General features: G+C 38.6%; 1 protein-coding gene across 1 annotated transcript in view; it reads right to left on the minus strand.

Annotated features, from left to right (window-relative positions):
* The window catches only part of ablim1b (actin binding LIM protein 1b), a 252406-nt gene that overhangs the window by 122445 nt on the left and 116814 nt on the right, over positions 1-13147 (minus strand). Inside the window, exons 5-6 of the mRNA XM_060841799.1 lie at positions 6111-6237; positions 4590-4683 (exon numbers count right to left, since the gene is read on the minus strand). Of these exons, the coding sequence (XP_060697782.1) occupies positions 4590-4683; positions 6111-6237 (221 nt within the window). The remainder of the gene's footprint in view (positions 1-4589; positions 4684-6110; positions 6238-13147) is intronic.

Raw genomic sequence — 13147 nt, forward strand, 5'->3', positions numbered from 1 at the left:
AGATAGCTGCAGAAAGCAACTCCAGAGATCAGTACAACTGCAGCAACGTCAGACCCCATGTGCCAAAGAGCAGGACTCAAGGAAAACAGACAGCAATACAGCTTCAGAGTGCAGACTTGGTAAAGCAATACACTTCAAATGTCTCACTTGAGGTTTCTTCTGCACGGTTGCATATACATAGAAGTATTTATTCAATATCGTGAGGTTTCAGAGTTCTCTTACAAAGTTGTGAGAAAAGGCTTCATTTTACTTGGGAATCATATCTCTCAGGATAAAGAGCATGTACTTTATCAGATTCTTGCCTTTGACACAAGGGCAATGGAAAAATAAACCTTCATTGCCATCCTGTGTCTGAATATGAATTTGGTGCAGATGTACATATCTTCAGCAGAGACACTGAAATGCTCCAACAACAGATTTCTGACAATCACACTTTAAGCAGGATAATCCCTGATTGCTTGCACATAACTTTTGGCATATTAACAGCTGGAGTTATTTAAATTTGACAATATATTATTGTATGCAAAATTGGAAATGTATCCCAACTAAAATAATCTGCAATCATGTCCAACAAAGCAAATCTGTTTTTCACACTGATAACAATGAATCATCTCAAAGAAGAATAAAACTCTCCAGCCATGCTCTTCTGGTACATCTACTCAACCAAGTGGAAAATGAGCACAAAATGCAAGACAAATCTAATCTAGCCAAGTATCTCACCAGCAGCCCACTCCCAAACAACAGCAGTGATAGAATATTTGCTCCGCATTTACCTGCTCAGTGATTTACAGTTCGGGTTCTGCCAGAGCTGATTACAGTCTTTTTCCAAACATGGAAATGAATTCCACAAAGGAGGTGAGAGCTCCTTCAGCATCAAGGCAGAATTGACTGAGTGTGCCATGAAGGAGCCCCAGCAAAACTGAAGTCAGTGAGAATCAGTGGGAAATCTCTATACTGGTTACTGTTGGAAACCAATCATCTCAGCTCAGGAGTATCACTACAGGAGTTCCTCAGGAAATGTCCTGGTCCTAAACATGTTCAGCTGATTCATCAATGACCTTCCCTCCATCACATGGTAAATGGAGAGAAAATCCAAACCAGAACTTATTTAAGAATAGTAACTTCATAAGATTAATATTACTTGCCTGCTTAAATAAACAAGAATTGGGGCAATTCAAGTACAATTAAACCAACATGATCATTTTGTGGCATACCTGATCCTGGTCAATAATATACAGAAGTTGAATACATTCCAGTTGTTACTCCTTGCAATATTAATTCTAATTGTACCAATAACTTGAATCTTACTACATCAGGACATTCAATTTATTAATCATGTTAAACTGAAGTTGTGTCACATCTATCTATTCAATACATTTTAACGCCAATTGATTATAAACAGCATTTGCAGTCTTGACAGAGACTACAGAGAAAGTCAGGATGTATAGACTAGTACATGAGATACCCTAAGTGAAAAGCATACAAACTTTCTCCAACTGATCAAACTGACTTTGGAACTACATCTGCAAGAAACAAAATGCTGCAACAACTGCCTAACAAGTAATTGCAATATGGTGAATGTGAAACACATCTCATTTGAGTCCTGGTACTGTCTTTGAAGAACAAATCTCACACTGGCTAAGAATTGCATGGTAAAACAGTGCTACCTTGTGGTATTCTTCTTGTTTTGCTTTATTTCTTCATATTAAGCTATCCACACAGATGTGACAAAAAAATAAAATTAGGGCAAGGTAAAATTGTTCTCATTTAATAAATACAGCCCTATGAATACAAAAATGCCAAAACATTGAAATAGCTATACTGAAGGCAAAATTATTTTTAATCTTTTCATTTATTCTTAATTAACAATGCTGTAAAATGGAAGGCTAATTAACGCCATGTCAAGAAAATGGGTCACTCTGAGAAGTTTCTTTATTATTGGCCTTTACATAATGGAAAACATCACAGATAATTAGATACTGTATTAAGAAAGACAAAAATAGCTTGGAATTTGCTCCCATACATTTCTCAGTATTTATTTTCTCAGTATTAACATTTTGGGTGTGTGTTCTTTGTCAGAATGGAGATTGCAGATATTTTTGTTTGTATTTGTAGGTATGTAATCTTTTTATTCTATTAGATTATTGACTGGCTACCTTGACAGAATGTTAATAATATCAGGTAAGTCATGGATTTTGTAATTGATCTCTGGGCTAATCAATAATAACATAACCAGGTCACATCAGAACAGTGGGCCACATTCTGTGCTCTCTGGATAACTGTCTCTTCAGGCCACAAGGATGTGTTACATTGTGGAATATAAGCCATTCAACAGATACACGATGGAATACAAAACACTTCACAATAATGAGTAATGTGCAGGATCTCTATTTTTCCTCACTTAATATATAATTTGCTGATTAACAAAACGTATTGTGAGGAAATAAAAGTGTCTCACATATCAGGAGGAATGAAGCATTCAGGTGGGCATCTGATGGACAGTTCTATTGTTAATGGAATACAACAGAAGCTTTGTACCTGAACTAAGTCGTGAATTTGTAGCATTCCGTGGTTATGCAATTGCCAATTCCATCAACCAATCTGAGTCTTAATTGATGGCAGTGATTTCAATGTAAAATATATGGGTTGAATTAAAACTGACGTAAAACTTTGATGTCTTTGTATTTGAGAAACCGCATCATTTTAATTACGAAAAAATGCCTCAGCCTTTAAGTTATAATGATGTAGAGAAAATAACGCACAGTATTACACCCACCTGAAGACCCTATTCCTCATTTTAGCGAAGTTCATTGGGCCAGAAGGAATCTCTTATTACTTCAGTATTGGTATGAATCAATGCTACGGGGTTTGTAATATAGGTGGCCTTTTCCTATATGACTGGATTTTTCCAACAGGTGAAGACACTCACATCCATGACCAAAAGCAGGATGCATACCCTTGTGGGCTTTCAGACCCAGCATGGCACTTTACCAACAGAGATGACCAACACTGAAAAAGAGGGTATCTCCATTTGAGGGCCCACGAAGAAAAGGTATGTTTTTAACATCTGACAGTCTGCTACAATACAATAGGGAAGCATATGTTAATCATAAGATGATGTCACACTGACATCAGCAGTCACATGCTATCGAGGCGCTGAGAAAGAGAGGATGGAATAACCTATCTGAGCGAGTTGTACTACAGAGATCAGAATTATATGTAATCGTGATTAATCGAAGAGTTTTATGGAACTCCCAAGAGTTAGACTATGGTCATCTTCAGGTAGTATGGAGACACTGCAATCTGAGAGAGCAGTCTCTCAGCAATACAGAACAGATCACAAAGTCCCAAACCTCGTGAAACATGGACTGTTGAACTAAAGGTTGTATTAGTAAAGATGGATGAAGTCATCTGCAACATTGTCTGGATAGCTGGAGAGGTTCTCATCTCTACAATTCCAGGAGTATTTAAAACAAACTTTAAATTATTTTCCAATTTGGAAAAAACGTGATAGGCAAAATCATGACTCTCAGACAGGAGTTTCATATTAGAAAATTCTATCTGTTATCAATGAAGCAGAGAATGTGGGGAAACTTCACATTGCAAGAATTACTCATGGGAGTCTCTCTTTGACACTTATCCTTGATCATTGTTGTCTATTTGTGCTATGGTCACTGTAATTCCACATTCATTATGCTTATGCTGAACATTCCAGGAGGTTTTATACTGGAATGGGAAAGCCTGCTGACTGAAGCTTTTCGCAGCTTTAGGTTTTACAGTTGCATATTTAAAAATCACAACAGAATATGAGATAACTGCTTCGGTTCAGTACCTGACTTGTTCTTGTTATTTAGACTTTTCACAAAGCAATGTATGGTCTCAACATTTGTTGTGTGAAGGCAATTGAAAAGAAGTTTGAGAACAATACAAGATGTAATATCCGTTCATTATCAGAGCATTTCATGCAACTGGTGATGATCAACTAATTGTCAGATTATTTACAATAATTAAAATAAATTAAAACCAAATTGAAAGATGTCAAAGTCACCCTATTGAATGGACATCTCACAAACAGCTGTACAATCAATGACCAATCAACCTTAGAAACTTGCCTTGTAGCATAAATAGACTGCTTCATCAGCCGATGACATGGTCCTGTCATAATTCTACTTTCAATTTAGCTGTGCAGTGCAAATCAGGCATGATAAACAACATCACTTTGATAAAATAACCTATTTACTAATTAATTACAAAAACTCCTTGTAGAATATACATAGAAATTCCGTAAGTCAAATAAATTAATGATACAAATTAGCTTGTTTTAAACAAACCATAAGTTTAGATGTTATATTTGACTTGGCAAACTTCAGTAACTAATTGAATGGAAGGGAAAATAGCACAGTAGGTGGTAAACGTTCAACTGCAAAGCTGTTATAAATTAGTAACTTTTTAAACAACATATTGTAATGTTTTGAAAGCTCTCAGATTTATTCTAACAGAATGTATAAATTTGACAGAACCCAGTCGGGAATTATGTGAGGAACATGTCCAGTCTATTCATAATGTCTTATGAGACAAATCGTCCCTACCTCCAAGACCTTTCCAGTGATGAATTTGCCACAGTCTTCACATTTCACACCAAATAGACTCTGATAATCCTTTTCACAATAGGGAGCACCATCCCTATCAGAGGTTGTGAGTAAAATGAAGAAACACAATGTTGTAAATTACTGCAAAAGACTATAAATAAAGTCAGACAGCTTTGCTCTTGTAAACAGAATTAGATTTAGTACCTGATACAAAAGGTTAACTCTGATGTCTTAAATATCAATACCATCAATTCCAACAAGACATATTTACTAGTGCTAACAGAAGATTAATATTAACAGAAAATTAATATTAAGAGATGAAACTCAATTGCAGTACAGTGTTACTTAACAAACCATTTTTAAACAATAAAATGAATTTAATCATTTTAACCATGTGTCTCAAAAGATTTTTGCTTCATGACCTCACTTGGAGTCCTAGTGTAGGTGCTGACTGTTCCTTGCCTCAGGGCTCAGTGTACACAGGTGTGGTCAGCAAATTCACTACTGAACACCAGGAAATATTTACGAATCTCTGAGCTAATGGGAAGCCAATCAGCCGTAAATGCAAAGAGAAACCGCCTATGATTGGGGAAGATAAGCGGCGACATGAGCATGTCTCTGGGTTTGTTGTCAGCTCCAGCCTCAGGGTAGGTTATCATTTATTGACCAAGGGATTCGAGGATAAGAGAAAGGAAGGGTTGGTGGTGAGAAGAAGTGAACTGTACGGATGGACGGGGAGGATGTCCACAGGGTGCTCCAAAAGGGAAACAGAAGAAGATGGTTGAACAGAAGGAGGAAAAGGCTGCAATGGTGCAGACAGATGGCTGTAGATGAAAGAAGGTGGGAGGAAGAGGATGCAATGGAGAGGGAATAAGATTCCAAAGGAGTCAGGACTGTTTTTAACCTGTCAACAAAAGAATACTCAGCGAATGCAGAGCCAGGAAAACTGAAATCACTGAAGTAAACAAATATGAAATCTCAAACTCAATGTTAAATAAGTTCGGGAGCTACAATGTGAGGAAAATGTTGTGGATGCTTTTGTACTTGATACTGAATTAATCATTACATTTAAATCTGGGATAATGATCAGAGATACAATAAAAATTGCAACCATTGCCTGGTTAAAATTTTCCAGCTTAACACATTTGTGTTGAAACACACTAGGTGTGGCCTCATCACTCTGTGTTCGACATATTTAGGGTAAATTTTTTTATCGTGAAGAACTGTGTTTCAGTTATTTTGAAACATCAATTTGTGTTGCTAAATTATGCCTATTGTCTTGCTCCAATTTAAATACTACGTTTTCTAGGAAATTAATGCTTTTGTTGTGTCAAGTGATTTACTAGGAGTGCTTATAATACTGCAATATTAATTTTTATTTTTAACCTTACAACAACATCTCCAACACTAGTTCCCCTTTCACTTCCAGAATAAAACTGCTCAAGTTAGAAGCCAACAAAGCTGAAAATAAAGAAACATAGTCTTTGGATAACATCTCAACACAACAGAGTTATCACTTACTTGCTGATGTACTCTCCAGTAAGAACGTTCCCACAGGCCTTACACTTGAAACAACCCAGGTGCCACTGTCTCTCAAGAGCCAGTAGAGCTTGTCCATTTTTAATGTCTCTGCCACAGCCTGCACAATCTGAAAAAAAAATGGATTTTGTGAGAAGTCAATTTAAATGGTTCAAGTATGATCTTTAAGCAGATGTCTAGACCACATATTAAATCATCTTAGTTAAGCATCAAAGTTCCTGTATAAATCACCTCAATGCTAAAGAATGGGAACAGTCCCTATATCAATGCCTAACAGTTCATAATTTATGAGCATTATTTTTAAGCAGGGTTAACTATTTATTTTAAAATATAATCACAGTACATACAGGAATGTAGTACCAGCCTGAACTACACTATTTGGAACACGTAACTGTACAATTGCCTGCACATTTCAGGCCACAGCAACCGATTAAATAGTGATTACACAAACTGAGAATCTCAAAAATGTTTCAACAGTGTGAACTGCTTGAATACCTGCACATAATGATTGAGTTACCTACATCCTATTTCCAATCTGCCTCCCCTCTCCAACAGGTTTCTCCCCCTGCCCACAGCAAGAAGTGTAATAATTACCTAGTTAAAATGTTCCAGCTTTGCACATTTGTGATAGAAACACACTAGCCATGACCTCATCACTCTGTGAAAGATGTGAATGTCCCTTCTCCATGTCAAGGTGTGTGTCAGTGATTTTGAAAAACAAACTTTTGTTGTCCCTCCTGCCATAATTCCAAAACAACCCTTATCAATGTCCCAAATGATTTTCTGTGTTACTATGACAAAGGTCACCTTTCCCTTGACATGCCTGTTTGCACTGAGTGATCACATGAACCCCACCAATGTATCTCCATTGTTGTCCAGCTGCTCTCCTACTTCAAACTTTTATTGACCTAATGGTAACCAGAAAGCCACTTGCAATGGTTTCTCTGCCTGCATCCACATCAGTACCTCTGTTTTGCCCCAGGGGTTATTCCTTGTCCTCCAGCATTTCTCATCTATGTGCTACTCTCTGGTGACATTATGAAAAGGCATAGCATTAGTGTTCACATGGCCATACACGATATACAGTTCTATCCGACCATCACTTCTCTAAACTTCGCCACTGTTTGTCAATTTTGAAATCGCTTTTGCAACATCCACTTCAGAATAAGTAGTAATTTCCTCCAATTAAATATTTGGAAGTCTGCAGCCACTGTTTTTGGACCTCACTCCAAACTCCATTCCAGAGCAACAGACTCCATCTTTTCCTGGCGAGGACTATTCTGTGTTACCTTTAATTCTGTGATGAGCTTCTGACCTAGCATTCGTGGTCTCCCTATGACTGCCTATTTCAATCTCCATAACAAGGGGGAGGTGATGAAAGTGGTATTATTGCCAGAATATTAATCAGGAAATCAGCTAATATTCTGGGAAATGCTGTAAATTAAATGTAAGGACCAATCTATCAACACCAATATTAGTGTTACTGACAGATTTTGCATATTAAAACAAATATCTCTCTCTATGTTTACTCAAGCAGATTGATTTTTTTTCCTTTTTTTTAAAATAGTGGGAGCATATTTCCCAACCTCCACTGCTTCGCAACTCTGGCATTGTAAGGCCTTCCGTAAGACTGGTAAAGTTAACCCAGAGTTAAGGTTTATTTCACACACTTATAGATATGTGGCAATACTTTACAATACAGGCATACCTACAAACATACAAGGAGAGGTGGAAATGGAAAGGATAAAGAGATCATTCCATTACTAACAAGTACAAAAACACAAGCGGGATATAGTTTAACAATGTCCTTGCTTTTACAAATCTCCAAAACTAGAGTTCGCAGCCAAACATTACGAAGAGTTTCTGGTAGGTCATTCGAAGACAAGACACGTGATTATAGCAGTCATCTTAGTAGAGCTGTTATAATGTGTTTTAAAACAGTCACAATATATAAATTTATATTAAAATTGTTTTTACCACATTTGTTGTATGAATAACTGCATGCACAAATATGTATGCAAGTGCAAACATATAGGTGTTTGGAGGCATCTGCATATGTGAGTCTACCTTTGAGGATGGAATGCATTCAAGTCTCAGCAGGGTGGCTTTTTGGAGTAATCCGCAGAGCCAAATAGCAGATATCAGAGGCATCAGTTTCCAACCTCTGAAGAACGAAAGAATTAACTTGCTTTAAAGATTAGAGACCTTGTCCCTGGCATTTCTACACAAATGGCTTTATAAAAATACAGATTTAAAAAAAAGTACATTCCAACAAACATAGCTCCAAGATTATAATTCATCTCAAGTGGGCAGTGTGAAATACGTAAAAATTAAATGTCATGTTTAGATTGGATTAGTCTGTATTTATTTTGAGCAGTAATAGGTTCAGTTGTGCATTGTGTTGCCAAACTGATGAAAAGCTGGATAATTAAAAAAACGAGCCAAGAACTTGAGTTCAGCAAATATTGAAGTCCCATTCTAGCTCTGGTAAGACAAAGCATTTATCTAATTCATTAGAAGCCACCAAATTGCACTTTTACAATTTGTTCCTTTCTTCTTCGATTATAAACATTTTCCTTTCAATACTCTGCTAATTAAACAACTTCACTTCCCATCATATGGTTCAATCAGTTACCCATGGATAATTGTCTCTAAATGATTTTGTGAGGAAAGACTCATGGAGAAAATTGGAAGAAAAAGTGTAAAGATTTTTTGACCCAAACCTCAGCACTGTGTAGTAATTTACCAACACGCAATGCCTTGGAGTGGATTTGTGAGTTGACGTGATAAGCAAGAGACTCCCGAAATCATTCTGGGTTCTGAAAGAGGGGCTACATTCGAGAGAAATGCTTAAAGAGAATAAACAAACACTACACTAAATGCAGGTGAAAACTATTGAAACAAATAGTCTGATTTACATCTATGTGAATAATGTTTTAACTAACTTAATTTTAAATAATGTCTTTTTGTTTGCCATTTGCCATTTTTGGCAGAATAATGTGTCATTAAAAATGCAGTCAATTGAATTTTGAGTGACAGTTACTGCTTTATCAGTTTAAGTGCTTTGATGTAGAATTCAACTTAATTGACAAACACGCTATATACATTAAAGTGCAGGATAATTTAGGAAATAGCTTTCTGAATTGTTGATATGGAATTTTAATGGTATCCATCAAATAGGCATTTGTATTATTTTAAGTTATCAAATATCTGAATCCCATATACATCTTGTGAGATCCTTTAACATCACCTGGCTTTGATCACCATCCTAGCATCTGTGAATGCAGCACAAAAAAGGAAAGCACAGATCAAGATTCAATAAATCAGGCCTTCCCAAAGTGGGGGGTCAGGACCCCAAATAGGGTCACAACATCCAATTTTGGGGTGGTAATTTCTGTGCAACAATGGCCACCCTACTCCTTTACTCTCTTAGGTGTACTGCTCTTACTATTGCATGCAACATCTTCCCTCACTCACTCTCATTCATTACCAACACTAACCATTCATGTCCTCTGTGCTACCCACACACTTGCCTGGCATACTTCCCCACCTGCACCAACAGTAACAGCCGTGCCACCCACTTTCCACTCCTGAAAGTGCCAGGATGTGTGGTGGGCTGCCCAATATTCGGCTCCTCACCTCTTACCTGGAGAGCAACTGGACTCTGACCATCCCAACCATCTGACTGACTCTTTTCAAGGCCTGGACTGGTATCGGAGGCTGCCTTGACTAACTATACAGGGACCTCACTGAATGTAGACTTTCCCTCTTGACTTGACTGAGGACTGCTGACAAATGTTCTGTCTTTATACCTGTGTGAAGTGGCACATCAGTACAGCAGCAATATGAGCCAGATATAGCTGACTGATAGGCAAAACACAAAAGTCGACTTTCCTACTCTTCGGATGCTGCCTAACCTGCTGTGCTTTTCCAGAGCCATACTTTTCAACTCTGACTCTCCAGCACCTGCAGTCTTCACTTTCTCCCAAACACAAAAAGGCCAAGGAAGCCAATACAAGGCAGGGATGCTGTATACAGCAGGTAGGCACACAGTGAGTGAGTACATTGACACCACGCAAACAGATGAGAGAAGCAGTCTGGTCCAGTTCAGTTCAGGAGCTAGGTATGGAAATAGAAATTTCTGGAGAAACTCAGCAGATCTGGCAGCATCTGTGGAGAAAAAGCAGAGTTAATCTTCTTTAGAACTGGATACGTGTCTATAATTGCAGTATCCTTGCTATAGCGTAATAATGATAGCTGTGGTTGCACCCTGAGCTGCAGCTCTGAAGTGCAGAAGTGTCCTGTAATGTGGGATGTGGATACATGTTGGTGGTATCTATGGAGTCCACTCTCTAATATGGAACCCCTTTAAGCAGCCAAAGTCAGCAGTACCTTCTCTGACCTCCACGTTGAGAAATCTCAGCATTAAGTTGCTTGCACAAATCTCCATACTAGTAAGGGGAGATATACAGTTAATAAGGTAATTAAAAACAACAATCCCCAGTACTAGGTAACTTCCACTGCCTAGTGAGAATCACATCTCTACACATGGAACTTAGTTAAAAGATGCAGCGAATTATTCCCAATTTCAAGAGGCCTCACAGGACATCTCACATGATTGTTAGATTTTTGCACCATAGCCCATATTGTTCAGTCCCCTGTAACTTCAGCTCCAAGATTATCCCTGCAATTTAAAGACCTTTGATTAATTAGCCTATGAATCAATAGTTATGATTATGATGATACATTATTTGGAAAAATAGTGAAGATTTTTTTATTCACTTTTTTAAAAATTCTACGCATGTCCTCACAGGCATGACTGGCTTCAACTGCTTCAATGAATTGCAACATTAGTATATCAACCATGGATTCAATGCAGTCAATCTGGAACAATAGGCAATGCTGGGACTACATCCAATCCCAGTGAAAAACAGCCAAGTTCTATATGGAAGATAGATATGGGAGGGGATGTTCTTTTAATGACGCGTGGTCAGTGGACTAAAGGATGGGGTTTGAGGAGCAAGCATGCAGAGAGTCTTCAGTGAGAAGTAATGAGGATGGAATCCCTGGAGGCGGCAGATCCCTGGTTGCCCCAATTGGGAAACAGACCTTGTCAGCACTCACTTTTCTGTCTCAAGTTTGAGCAGGGGCTTCTCTCCCATCTCCTTGCACCAGCCTCAAAATGGAAAGCAGCCCTTTAAGGGCCTCAGCTGAGGTTAGAATGAGTAAGCCATCACAGGCCTTGTCTGTCCACCCTCATCCTGCCCCCCCCCCCTATAGAGTTGCATCCACTCCTTCATAGAATTGTGGACAGATCAGGCTCAGACAGGGCTGTAGTGGAAACATCAGGGAGGTGTAATTTTACAGGTAGCCTGCAAAACTGCCCAGCAAGGGACTTTACAAATTCTGTCCTTGAGAAAGTAAAGAGCAGCGGGAAAAAAAAATTGGAGCAAAGTGCAGCATAACCTTTCTGAAGTTCCACAAGACATTGTTCACAGAATATTGTGCCTCAGAAACTAAGACAGCCTAGTTTGACAGTTGATGCAGTGTTGTGGATTAGAATTCAAAAGGTCACAAGCATAAACTAAATTGACAAGAAATAATTCCGAAAATGCCAGTGATTGATTCCTATATTGGATGTGCTAATTTAGTTTCTGCCGTAACCAGCAACCTACATCAAATGATCTAAATTATACCCATTCGATCTCTCTGCTGCCACCTTAGACCAGATGTGTCCTAAACATGTTCTCCAATTGCCAGAGGTGAGGACTGGTTGAGTGTAGACTGATCCAAAAGCTTTTAATGTCACACTAAAATCAGTATAAACAGGTAATTGTTTTGTAGCACCAAGCATCGCCAGCTGAGGATGCACCCTTGTACAGAGAGCACACTGGGCAATAGGCAGGATTTTTAAAAAATGGATTTGCAGATTGTGGGTGTTGCGAGCGAGACCAGCTTTTGATGCCTTTCCCCACAGTGAACCCCAGTATGTACAGTGTCACAATCCACTGGAGTAGTACACTGTAAATCAATCCTTTATTCCCAGCATCACAAGTACCCTCACAGAGTTTGTGTTAAACTGCAATACAACTGGACGTTTGTTACTACGCTGAGCTCTCCAGAACCCACGACAACCGGTGCCAACTAAAAAGTTAATAAAAGACGGTCTCTGGGTAAAACTGCCCTAAACACACCCACTGGGAGCCAATTTGTCTTGACATAAAGTCCATAGAAGTTAAATTGTTCCCAAGGCACTACTTTGTGCAATTATTTTTCCGAAATTGCAAACAACTTCTTGTATTATCCCCTTTTAAAAACACTGTCCATTTTCCTGATTTTCAGTACATTTTCAGACACAAGTAAAAAGATGCAGTCTCTTACAAGTGACACCCGCAATGCTAAACGGGAGAGAATTCCAGGATTTTGACCCAGTGACAGTGAGGAATCAGCAGTATACTACCATGTCAAGATAGTGTGCAGCTTGTAGGGGGAGTTGCAGTTCTGAAGGCTCACTGGACTTGAAATGTTTCTCTTCATGGATGCTGCTGGACCTGCTGAGTTTCTCCAGAAATTTCTGCTTTGGTTCCCACTGACTCCAGTTTTGCAATAGGGCTCCTTGATGCCGCATCCTGTCAATTATTGCCTTGATGTCAAGGGCAATCATCTTCACTTTCCCTTTGAGTTCAACATTTTTTGTTCATGTCAGGACCAAGGCTGTAATAAGGTCAGGAGCTGAGAGGGCCTTGCAAAATCCAAACTGAGTGTCAGTGAGCAGTTACTGCTGAATAAGTAAAATCCGAAAGAACCACGGATGCAGTAAATCAGAAACAAAAACAGAAATTGCTGGAAAAACTCAGCAGGTCTGGCAGCATCTGTGGAAAGAAATCAGTTAAAGTTTTGGGTTGAGTGACCTCTCCTCTGTTCTGAAACATTAACTCTGATTTCTCTCCCCAGATGTTGCCAAACCTGCTGAGCTTTTCCAGCAATTTCTGGTTTTGTTACTGTTGAATAAGTGCCTC

The sequence above is a fragment of the Hemiscyllium ocellatum genome, chromosome 22 (assembly GCF_020745735.1).
Source record: "Hemiscyllium ocellatum isolate sHemOce1 chromosome 22, sHemOce1.pat.X.cur, whole genome shotgun sequence".
Classification (NCBI taxonomy): domain Eukaryota; kingdom Metazoa; phylum Chordata; class Chondrichthyes; order Orectolobiformes; family Hemiscylliidae; genus Hemiscyllium; species Hemiscyllium ocellatum.